We start from the raw sequence: 12874 nt of genomic DNA on the forward strand, positions 1-12874 counted from the left end.
TGTCGCCGGCTCAACTCTTGATGAACAGGGACCTGCGGACGACACTTCCAGCCATACACTTGCCCAACCTGGATCACCTCCCGGTGCTGCAAAAGGTGCAGCAGCTCCAAAACCAGCAAAAGCAGGGCTATGATGCTCATGCCACCGATTTCCCATGTTATCCCCGGCAGACACTGTCAGGATCAAGATACCGGATGGTGGCTGGTCTGCTCCAGTTGTCGTTGTTCGACGGGCTGCACCCCGCCTGTATGTTGTACGTCTGGCTGACGGTTCTGTTTTGCGACGAAACAGACGGGCACTGCGCAAAGTTGCCAGCCCGAAACCGCTTTCTTCTCCGTTTCCGTCCGTTGTTTGCCACCTCCTGATACCTCGAACTATGAGGCCACCAGTCAGGCTTCCATCCCGCCTGTCAAGACGCCATCGTCCCCACCACCACCTCTCCGGCGGTCGACAAGGATCAGACGCAAGCCCCAGAGACTGGACACATGAACATTTGTTTTGTTTGCTATGTTCTGTTTTCTCACATTAGACAGCTGTCTTCACATGTAAATACGTTCACAAATGCCACCGCTTGTAAATATGTTAATACATGCCACCACATGTAAGTACGTTCCCATGTGCCAACAAAACATTAAAAAGGGGGATGTCATGATATGCAGACGTGCAGATCTTGATATACAGACAGGCACAGACAGGCAGCTAATGAACACAGAGAACAGGACATGACCAATGAGCAGACAGGACACTCAGGGGTGGTAGCTCACTATAAAAGGCACGAGGCACTCACACTCTGCCTCTTTCCACTGATGAACATCTACAGAGTGAGTCAGGGTGTATGTACAGTATCACACCTCCAGCACGTGGCTAAGAGCTAGTCTGGTTCAGTCAGACAGAGTAACCACACTTAGGTTAGCAGAGAGTTCAACTCATCGAGAACTGTGCTAACTGTGCTACTGGTTCAATAAATCAGATTGAACTAACTTCAAGGTCTGGAGTATCTTTTGGTTAAAGCTGCATCCAGTTGCAGCCTGTGTTATCCCAGAGTACATAACACAACAATGAGTATATCAACGCTTGGCATGTTTGTCACCGATCCCTCTCCCTCTGCGTTAAAAGAGATGTGTTGTCGCCTTTAAGCTAAATGGGTTAAATTAGTGGAGGTGAATTTCAGCTGAAACCAGAATTTCACAGCCACAATTGTTTCATGTCCTCTCACATGTGAACAACAACAGATATCACAAGGAGCACATGGAAGCATTGTAAATTAACAGGATAAATTAGAAATGCTTAGAATTAATCAAGTTTGAAACGCATCCCTATCCCTTTATCTCTTGGTCCAACCTTAGTTCTTCATCTATTGACGTTCTCTATATATCTCCTCTTATTGAATGGAATTTCTACATCTCTCATTGTTAACGCTTCCTCCAAGAAGCTCAGCTCCTTTTCTTTATGCCAAGCATTTCTTTCCTCATAACTATCGATAACTCAAAAGTGTGCGCAAGATTTATATGCTGCTCCAATATTTGATGAGGCAAGCACTGTATTTTATCAATATTGATACATTATTTCTCCTCTGAATATTATTTTTCCAAAGTGCATTCTTCTGGCACTGCACTGCCTACCATGCTTTTCCTTCCCCTGGCATTCTGCTGCTGAAATCAATACTCTTTGAATTATCTTGCCTCGGGCTCAAAACTGTAGCACTTGGCCTTAGCTAATCAAAGTTCTTAATTTGTTTGTGTTCCTGCTCTTTGCTACGTTTTCTGCCTGTGTCCTACATCATGTGCCGTTTCCTTTGATCTAGATTTCTCAATGAAGAAAATATTGGAGGCTGGAGCATTTTCTGGAAGCTGTGTGGGAAGTTGATGAAACGGCCTGTGAAATATGGTAGCCATTGGAAATCACAGGTTATTCTTCTGGAGTGAAATCAGTCAGCGCACATAGAAATGAGTCAGTGCACATGGAAATCAGTCAGTGCACATGGAAATCAGTCAGTACACATGGAAATCAGTCAGTGCACATGGAAATCAGTCAGTATACATGGAAATCAGTCAGTGCACATGGAAATCAGTCAGTACACATGGAAATCAGTCAGTGCACATGGAAATCATTCAGCACACATGGAAATCAGTCAGTGCACATGGAAATCATTCAGCACACATGGAAATCTTACATCCTGAAAATAAAAATCCCACTGAAATGAATTGGCCTATATTTCAGGGTTGTCTTCTGAAAGCATTTGAAATATTATCCCAACCAGGCGGCACGGTTGCAGTGGTTAGCACTGCAGCCTACGGCACTGAGGACCGGGGATCGATCCAGCCCTGGGTCACTGTCTGGGTGGAGTTTGCACATTCTCCCTGTGTCTGCGAGGGTTTCACCCCCATAACCCAAAGATGTGCAGGTTAGCTGGATTGGCCACACTAAATTACCCCTTAATTGGAAAAAAAATAATTGGGTACTCTAAATTTATTTATTTTTAAAAAATATTATCCCAACCAAATGTTGTTAACAATCTTATTCCTGACAATGATCTATCTGACTTTACTCAGTAAAACATCACTTAATTATATATTTTAACAATGTAAGAATTATTGAAGCAAACTCACTTGGTAAAGGCCGATTGTGGAATAAACTACTCTGTTTCCAAGTTTATCTCTGGAACCATAATTCTGATGGCTTGAGACGTTAGTTTTAGATTCAATGCTTCCAACTTCTTTGGTTGATGTGGTAGCACCAAGCAAAGCATCAACATGTTTCTGCACATTGATATGGAAACAAAACGTGCATTTGTGTAAAACTGTGCTTCATTTTATGTCTGTTTTAATCCTTGATAACAGCAAATATACTGTACACAGCCAATCTTGTACCTTGCTTTCTTTCAGGATGGTTATGTCTTCATATTTTATTTTCCACCACATATCCTGACCTTGATTTTGTGATTTACGTTTCTTTACCAATAGGAAGACAATAAAAGCCGCTGCAACAAAAGCTATGACCAGAAGGACAGCGACTACTGTCACAAGGGTGTTACCTGGAAAAACAGAGCTAACAAAGTTAGTACATAGCCAGGATAATCCAAATTGACAATAGTCAGCGAGAATGTATGTGGCTGGGATGTATCAATGTCTGAGATGAACAAATTTAAATTCTTTAGAAGGCAGTGTTGTAGTAGGGAGAATTCTAACTCCCAGCCACAGGCATGCAAATTGATCATGGGAGTTTTGACTTCTGGGTAAAATTGCGCCTCTCCTGCTATCTCACAGGAGAGCGCCAAACCCATGTGATTTCACTGATAGAAAACCAGAGGTGAGGCTATTGGTGAGGAGGCAGGTGGCTGGCAGTGGTTAGATGGACATAAAAGCATGGGTGGCATGGAGCCTGGGAGGAGAGAGAGCGTGAGCACGGGTGATTGTGAGTGACAATTGTCAGCATTGGACGGACATGTCAGCAGAGGAGGCAGTACTTCACGTTGGATGGTGGTAGGGAGCGTGCACACTTTCAAAGAGGGCATTCTCAGTACCTGTTGTGTTCTCTGTAAAAGATGTCACATTGACAATAGTGGTGTTCACTGTAAGCAAAGTAACAGAGCACAGATCAGACAATCAACAGTAACACCCTGCCTGCAATATTACTTTGCAACGTCCACTTTTGAATTTAAATGACCCCAGACAGAACCAGTTCCACTCTATCTTGTTGATCCCTCCCTGTTAAAGTTGTGTCACTGATAATGTTCAGAGGAATGACTCCATTTTCCACCGCCTATCCTGACCTTGATTTTGTGATGTACAATCAAAGCAGCTACAACAAAAGCCATGACCACAAACGCAAGGGTTTTATCTGGGCAAACACAACAAACAAAGTTAGTATATAACCAGGCTGAACCAAATTGACAGCAGTCAGGGAGAATGTGTGCGGCCAGCATTTATCAGGGATGTATCAGTGTCAGCCATGAAGAAATGTAAATTCTATAGAAGGCAGTGTTACAATAGTATTACAATAGTGATACAATAGAGGAGGTTATTTATGAAGGCCCCGCCTTCTCAACCTTGTCCCTCACCTAAGGTGTGGTGAGCCTCAGATTAAATCACCACCAGCCAGCTCACCCCCTCAAAGTGGAGAGCAGCCTATGGACACCTGGGTCTATGGAAACTTTACCTTACCTTATAAGAGGGAGAATTTGGGTGCAGAGAACGACTGAGTTTCTTCCACACATCTACAAATTATGCATTTATTTGATGCTTCATTTTCCCCCTCTAATGTCAATACGTGGCATTTGCAAACCATTGACATTTTGCATTAGATCAACAATATCATAGAATCCCTACAGTGCTGAAGGAGGCCATTCAGCCCATCGAGTCTGCATCAAACCTCTGAAAGAGCACCCTACCTAGGTCCACTCCTCTGCCCTATCCCCGTCTAACCTGCGCATCTTTGGACGCTAAGGGGCAATTTTTGCATGACCAATCCACCTAATCTGCACATCTTTGGACTTTTCATACATACATACAATTTACAGTGCAGAAGGAGGCCATTCGGCCCATCGAGTCTGCACCAGCTCTTGGAAAGAGCACCCTACCCAAGCTCACACCTCCACCCTATCCCCATAGGCCAGTAACCCCACCCAACACTAAGGGCAATTTTGGACACTAAGGGCAATTTAGCATGGCCAATCCACCTAACCTGCACATCTTTGGACTGTGGGGGGAAACCGGAGCACCCGGAGGAAACCCACCCACACACGGGGAGGACGTGCAGACTCCGCACAGACAGTGACCCAAGCCGGAATCGAACCTGGGACCCTAGAGCTGTGAAGCAATTGTGCTATCCACTATGCTACCGTGCTGCCCAATGGACTGTGGGAGGAAACCGACGCAGACACGTGCAAACTCCACACAGTCACCCAAGGCTGGAATTGAACCTGGGTTCCTGGCGCTGTGAGGCAGCAGAGCTAACCACTGTGCTACCATGCCGCCATGGGAGGCTCGGAGGAGAGATAAAGAGTCCGGGTGATTATGAGTGATGATTGGACATAGCCATTAGCAGGAGAGGCAGTTCTTCAAGTTCGGTGGGGGTGGGGAGGGAGTCGTGCAAGATAGTGGAATTTTTTTTGTTGAGTTTCCAGCACCAGTAGCATGGGTGTGATACAAGACATTTGGACTTAACCATTGCTCTCTCTGTCCATCCCAGTGCATCATTGGACATCTCAGAGGAGATGCTGATGACGAATGAACAAAGTGGGAAGAATCTGTCAGTCAACATGCATTGGAGAACAAATACATTTGTACATTCGCGTAAACAAAAAGTCAAACTTTGTTCACTGGTGCACAGCTGTCATTTTCAAAATGTAAAGTCCTCAGACACCCATTTGCAGTTAGGTATCACAGATGAGGCAAGAACTTTAGTCAGGGGACTTCATGATGCTATCGAGGTTGTAAAATGTAGTCATTAGCTGACATTAAGCTTGACTGTAAGTGCTTGAAAGCTGGAGGAGATTATAGCCATTAAAGGCTGCAATGACAAACTTCCATGGGAGGATTCTAAGCTCCACAATGTTGTTCCAGAAATTCCCTCTCGTTTTAAACATCTAACTTAAACCAGCACATTGTCAGAAAGCTTGTTTCCAGTACCTGTTGTGTTTGATGGAGAAGGTACTGTGGCATCGGAAACAACGGTACCTGTAAAAGATGTACAAGGTATTAGATGTAGAGGGGAGATGGGGAGAAGTTTCTTCTCTTAGAGAGCTATCATGATCAGCAACTCTATATTTGAAAAACTGTGCTGGAAACTGATTTCATCCTCAAATTTAGAAAGGAGTCAGACAGGTATTTGGGGATGAGGGACTTACAGGGTTACAGACAAAAAAGTGGGGATGCGGGACTATAAGCACAATCATTCTTTCACAGGCTGGTGTCCATGTCTTAACTTGAATAGCAAACTGTTAAGAAATGATCCCACTGTCCAGGTCAGGTAGGGCTTGCACTTTCACCTTGTGTTTGTGTTCAATATTGTGTCCAGCAAGGCAATGCACAAAGCCCCAGGTGACCAAAGTGTCTCATGAGCTATAGAGAGGAAAGATGCAGACAGAGTTTCTGCCTCTGAATTGCTGCCTAGTGAATCTGTCTGTGTCTGTGCATGCGTGTCTGTCTGTGTATCTCTGTCTGCCTGTGTGCCTCTGTCTAACTGTGTGTGTCTTTGTATCTGTCTCTGTATCTCTGTCTGTGTGTCTCTGTTAGTATGTGTCTGTCCATGTGTTTGTCTGTGTGTGTTTGCCTGATGGTGCCTGTCTGTTTCTGTATGTTCCTAGATGTGTTTATGTGTCCATGTGCATGCCTGTCTGTGTGTGTTTGTCTGTATGTATGTGTGTCATGACTGTATATCACTGTGCCGCTACCTCTGCTAGGCCTGTTCTGCTGCTGGAACAGGGCATATCCAGCAATGTGTTGTCTGGAACATTGGCATAAATTCTCCGGATGTTGCAATTCACTTTTCCTGCTGGCATTGCATCCTGCCCATGGGTTTCCCGGCATCTTGGGGTGACTTCAATGGGAAATCCCATTAACAAGCAGCGGGAAGACAGAATCCCACCCGCAGCGGACGGCAGGCTGCCAAGAAACACGCGGCTGGGAAATCGGAAAATCCAGCCCGTTTTCGGTAAGGTACGATTCAGTATATGACTATGTTGTTGCTTGACTAGTCTGTGAGACAGCTCTCCTAATTAAGCCCCCAGATGTTAACAAGGAGGACTTTGCAGGGTCGACGGGGCTGGGTTTGTCTTTGTCGTTTCCTGCTGGGGGGGCGGGGGGGGGGGGTCCATCCAGTTTCTTTCCTTTTAGATTGCTTTTTTTTAAACCAGTTTTGATACAACTGTGTGGCTTGCTCAGATATTTCAGCGGGCAATTAAGAGTCAACCACATTACTGTGGCAGAAACTAGCAGAAAGTGCTTGGATTTTTTAAACTAGTACTCTGCTCAATTTCTGCCAGGTGGAGGGAATTAAACTTCTCCCTAATGCTTCCTGCACCACTCCTGACAGAAACACCCTGTAATTAGTAAAGCCAAATGTAAAATATAATGCTGTGTATTTTTGATAATAGTTTAGCATAGTTCTTAATCAGAGTTTACTTTTGTTGCCCACAAAAACCTCCACTTTTATCTATCAAACAAATCGCTCTGTTGAGTTAATAAAATCTTTCGCACAACTCATTTTTCAGGACTTTTAGCATTCTAGCATGAGGAGATGTCCCTCATAGCAGCATTTGACCGTTAACCTTTCCCAGATCATTTTAATTGAATCAGGTATGGTTCTTTATATGTTCCAAATGATACATGGATAAATGTGGTAATTCTCGAGTTACACATCCAAGTGCACTCCCACCCACGTGGGGTGCGTGCATTTATCAGGAGATGATAGGTTATCAGGGGTAGGCAGGAACATGGGGTTGAGGTTAAATCAGATCAGCCATGATCTTACTGAATGGTAAAAGCAGGCTTAAAGGGCCAAATGGCCGACTCCTGGTCCTAATTTGCATGTGCATTTGTATGCATTTAATTGTTTAAATGAATCCAAACGTTACCATCTGCAGCTGAGGGCTGAATGATAAAACTGCAATTAATTAATCATCGCTGATTCATTAATATAAAATGGCGAAGCAGTATGACCTCGACAGGGCTTGTAAGAAAGGCACGGCAATAATCTCGGGTGATTACAATAAGTTGTGGAACAACCAGAGAGCAGGCTACTCTGCATTTGGTATTGTGTACTGAGGAGAGATTAATTGGTGACCTCAAAGTTAAGGAACCCCGAGGGAATAGTGGCCATAGTATGATAGAATTCAAAATTCAGTTTGGGGGAGAGAAAGTGGAGTCCCACACTTGCATTCTGGAATTAAACTCAGGCAATTACATAGGCATGAGGATAGATTTGGCCTTAGTAGGGTGGGCCATAAGGCTAAAAGGTAGGGCAGCTGATGAGCAGTGGCAGTTGTTTAAGGAGATACGCAATTCGTCACAACTAAAATATTGTCCAGAGATGAAGAGAAATAATAAGAGGGGTTAAAAAAAATCTAAGGATAAGCAAGGAGGTTAAGGACAATAGTAAGACAACAAACTAAGGTATACCATGTTGCAAAGGCCAGTGGCAATCTGGAAGACTGGGAAACTTTCAAACATAAATAAAGGGTTACTAAAAAAGTAATAAAGAGAGCTACGGTAAATTACAAAAGAAGGTCGAGCGCAAAACATCAAAAAGTATAGCGAAAGCTTCTGTAAGTACATAAAAGGGAAAAGAGGTGCTAAAGTGAATGTTGGTCCCTTGGAAGATGAAACTGGAGTTTTAATTGTGGGAACACAGATATGGAGGAGATGATGAATCAATATTTTGCCTCAGTTTTCACGATGGAGCACACTAGTACCATCCCTATAGTAACAGGTAATTCAGAGGTAACAGAAAGGGTGGAACTTGGAACAAACAGCATTAGGGGCTGGTTTAGCACACTGGGCTAAATCACTGGCTTTGACAGCAGACCAAAGCAGGCCAGCAGCACGGTTCAATTCCCGTACCAGCCTCCCCGAACAGGCGCCGGAATGTGGTGACTAGGGGCTTTTCACAGTAACTTAATTTGAAGCCTACTTGTGACAATAAGCGGTTTTCATTTCATTTCAAAATGGAAACAGTACCCAACAAATTATTGGGTTTGGATGTTGGATTTTTTTACTGTCACGTGTACCGGGATACAGTGAAAAGTATTGTTCTTCCTGCAGCTCAGACAGATCATTCTGTACATGAAAAGAAAATACATAACAGGGCAAATATATGGAGGCAGGTCAGTGGCGATTCACTAGATTGATTTCAGAGATGAGGGGTTTGACGCATGAGGAGAGATTGAACAGTTTAGACCTGTACCCTCTAGAAGAATGAGGGGAGATCAAATTGAGGTATATAAAAAGATAAAAGGTAAGGATAAAGTAGACATGGAGTGATGCTTCCTCTTGTGGGGCATTCTAGAATGAGAGGTCATAGTCTCAAGATAAGAGGTAGCAAATTCAAAACAGAGATGAGGGGAAGTTACTTCTCCCAAAGGGCCTGGGATCTATTGAATTTGTTTCCCCATAATGAGGTGGATGCCGGGACAATGAGTAAATTTGAGGGAGAGTGAGACAGATTTTTAATTAGTAATGGGTTGAAGGGTTAAGGAGAATAGGCAGGATGGTGGAGTAGGGGTATTATAAGATCAGCCACGATTGTATTGAAAGATAGAGCAGGCTCGAGAGGCTAAATTGCCTACTACTAGTTCTCCTGTTCTAAGAAAGAACTACTCTGTCCAATTCCACCTTCCAGCTCTTGGTATGTGGCCCTGTAGGTAGCAGCACCTCAAGCACAAATCTGGTGTTCTTGATTAATAAGGGGGTTTCTTGATTAATAAAGGAATCAGAGGTTATGGGGAGAAGGCAGGAGAATGGGGTGATGAACATATCAGCCATGATAGAATGGCAGAGCAGACTCTATGGGCCAAATGGCCTAATTCTGCTCCTCTATCTTATGAACATATGAAATTACACTTTCAGAAGCAAACCTGGTCCAAAATATCAGACTACAACACGGGAGCAGGCAGTTCAGTCAAGTCGTGTTGGTATTCATCCTTCACATGAGCATCAGAACATAGGAACAGGAAGAGGCCACTAACCCCTTGAGCCTATTCTGTCATTCAGTTAGATTGAGGTTCATCATTATGTTAACTCCATTTACCTGTCTTGGGTCCATATCCCTTAATTTCCTTGCCTAACAAAATCTATCAATCTCAGATTTTAAGTTTTCAACTAACCTAGCCTCGGCACTATTTTGAGGGTAGAGTTCCAGATTTCCACTATCCTTGTGTAAGGAAGTGCTTTCTGGTGGGGCGTGCCCCCGCCAGCGGCGGGATTCTCCGTCTCGCCAGCTGGCCAATGGGGTTTCCCATTGTGGGCAGCCCCATACCGTCTGGAAACCCCTGGGGCGTGGGTGCGCGGCTGGCGCAACGGAAAATGCCGACAGCGGAGAATCCAGCCCACTAGCTTTAATTTTAAGTTTGTGCCCCCTTGTTCTGGACTCCCTAACCAGAGTTTAGTTTATTTCCAGCTTCTCCTCCATTTCTTTTTTTTTTAAAAATATTTTTTTCTCCTCCTTTTTCACATTTTCTTCCAAATGTACACCCACCAACAATAAACAATAATCAGCAACAAGTATGTCAATCCCCATACCAATAACAACAATCCCATCCTCCCACCAAACCCCAAACATTAGCCCGCATGTTCACATAAACAAATGACAACAAGGAATCAGGAATCACCCAAAGTCACCCTTAATAAACACAGCCCCCCCTCCCCCCAACCCTCCCACCCCCCCCCCCCCCCAACTAATGTTCGATGTCATCCAGTTCTTGAAAGTGCATAATGAATAATGCCCATGAATTGTAGAACCCCTCCGTCCCTCCCCTCAGTTCAAACTTAACCTTCTCGAGAGTCAAGAATTCCAACAGGCCCCCCAGCCACGCCAGGGCACAGGGTGGAGAGGCCGCTCTCCATCCCATCAGGATCCGCCTTCGGGCGATCAATGAGGCGAAGGCTACGATATCTGCCTCCACACCCGTTTCCAACCCTGGCTGGTCCAACACCCCGAATATGTCCTCCATATCTTTTAATAGTCTTAAACACATCAATTAAATTAGTCTTAATCTTACTCAATGGGACACAAACCTAGTCTATGCATAGGCTTCATAATTATTGTCTTCGTAATTTAGCTCTGTGAGTCCTGGTGTCGTTTGAAAGTGGTACTCACCATCGCACAAAGAGGGCTGACTGTGAAGTGAAATTCATCCTATTTGTCTATTGTAGGCAATACGTGGCATTAAGAGCCATATGCTGACTTTCTTGGTCAAGTGATCAACAGATGTTTCACCTCCATGTTACCTGAATGCATGTCAATTCTTCTGTGAAGCATTCTATACCTGCCTTAAACGCACTCAAGAAAGGTGATGGACAGGAGAATACCTACTGGCGCACCCAGGCTGTCCCACACAGGAGAGTGACTTGGTTAAATGATTGTTGCTAGAGGCTGTTTGGCAAAGCTCATTGTGAAATCCGCACTCAGGGTAGTCTTTAACAGGAGTTCCACCCGGCCATGAAATGTTAGCAAATTCCTTTGTCGAGCTGCAGAAGTGGGAAGAGGAAATAATCATTCTATGATTCGCTCTGTAGTTTTTTTGAGAGTAAGCATGCCGTCCATGAGAAGGAGAAATCCAGTCTCGTAGAATGCATGCTCGCCAACATTTCCATTTTTATGAGGGAGATCTTCTCTGTATATCATGTGCAGCAAAATTGTGTTTTCTTTATAAATGTGCTCATGGTTTTATGCATAGGCACTCGCACCAACTCCTCTATTTGATATGGTGTTAAAATTACGGTGCATATGAATTGATGCTTAACTTTTAAAGATGTCAGGGCGAGAGTATTAGGCTCATCAAATATTTACATAATCATATTGAGACACATCATTGTATCATGCGACGGTGAAATCAAATCAAGTCCAAGACATGAACAAAACCTTTATAAAGCACTGCAGTATTCAATGAGCTGACAATTATAGCTCAACAGAACCTACCTTATTGATTTTCTGTAGCTGTCATACTGAAGAACAGGAATAAACTTTGTGGTGTTTTCATACCATTGCAGGTCATACACAATATAATTCATATATCTTTCTCCAGAGCTATCAATATCCACAAAGCCAGTTATACCTATTAAGGCAAAGAATAGGATTTCTGCTCTCATTTTCTAGTATTGCTAGAGGATAAAAAGACATTTGTCCTCTCCATATGGATTACTTGCCCTCTATTTACAAAAAAAAGTTACAATCTCCAATACTCTTTTGACACCCTTATCAACACTGTTATAATTAAAAGCAGGCAAACATTAACTTATGTGAACTTGACAAGATTTGGAGAACGGATCACTGCATAAGTGATGTTCAGTGATTATTCGGTGGTCGATAGACCTGTGGTGAAGAGATTGAACAGATACTGAACTCCAAAATAAAAGAGTTTCACAATCACTAAGTGCATCATTCATTCCCATTGAGTTCTGGTCAGTAAAATAAAGCCCTTCCACAAATGAGGTATTGCAATTTAAACATTCACACTTGACCTTGTGTCTTTTGGATGATTATATTTGTGCCTCATTTGCTGTGACAAGACAACTAATAATGTCTAACAACTCACCATATGTCCTCGCATGTTTGGCATTTTAATTATATTGCGTGCCAAGTTGCTGAGAATCTGTGCTGGAAATGGTGGAGCAAAGGTGACAGTGTATCTGAGACTAGAGTCAGGCGCAGCACGGCAGCACAGTGGTTAGCATAGTTGCTTCACAGCTCCAGGGTCCCAGGTTCGATTCCCGGCTTGGGTCACTGTTTGTGCAGAGTCTGCATGTTCTCCCCGTGTCTGCGTGGGTTTCCTCCGGGTGCTCTCACAGTTCAAAGATGTGCGGGTTAGGCCATATTAAATTGCCCTTGGTGTCCAAAAAGGTTAAGTGGGGTTACGGGGATAGGGTGGAGGTGTGGGCTCTTTTCAAGGGCTGGTGCAGGCTCAATGGGCGAAATGGCCTCCTTCAGCACTGTAAATTCTATGATTCTATGATAGAGTGGAACAGAGCAAGCAACTAACCCGATTGAAAGATTGACAAAGCACGAGGAGTGAGAAGCAAGTGTAAACTGGAGTGGATGCATTCAATATCAAATGAGGCACTGACAGAAATAAAGAGACAGAAAGAATAATTAATTCAAGAAAGAGGTGATAGCCTGACTAAGTCCTTTTGTTTGGATTGTGTGAGCATCATTGGTT

General features: G+C 43.7%; 1 protein-coding gene across 1 annotated transcript in view; it reads right to left on the reverse strand.

Moving 5' to 3' along the window:
• Window positions 1-12874, reverse strand: part of gucy2g (guanylate cyclase 2g) — a 128453-nt gene that overhangs the window by 84883 nt on the left and 30696 nt on the right. The window contains exons 6-10 of the mRNA XM_072477630.1: window positions 11638-11773; window positions 11032-11186; window positions 3524-3571; window positions 2871-3034; window positions 2610-2759 (exon numbers count right to left, since the gene is read on the reverse strand). Coding sequence (XP_072333731.1) covers window positions 2610-2759; window positions 2871-3034; window positions 3524-3571; window positions 11032-11186; window positions 11638-11773 — 653 coding nt within the window. The remainder of the gene's footprint in view (window positions 1-2609; window positions 2760-2870; window positions 3035-3523; window positions 3572-11031; window positions 11187-11637; window positions 11774-12874) is intronic.

Source organism: Scyliorhinus torazame, chromosome 16 (assembly GCF_047496885.1).
Source record: "Scyliorhinus torazame isolate Kashiwa2021f chromosome 16, sScyTor2.1, whole genome shotgun sequence".
Classification (NCBI taxonomy): domain Eukaryota; kingdom Metazoa; phylum Chordata; class Chondrichthyes; order Carcharhiniformes; family Scyliorhinidae; genus Scyliorhinus; species Scyliorhinus torazame.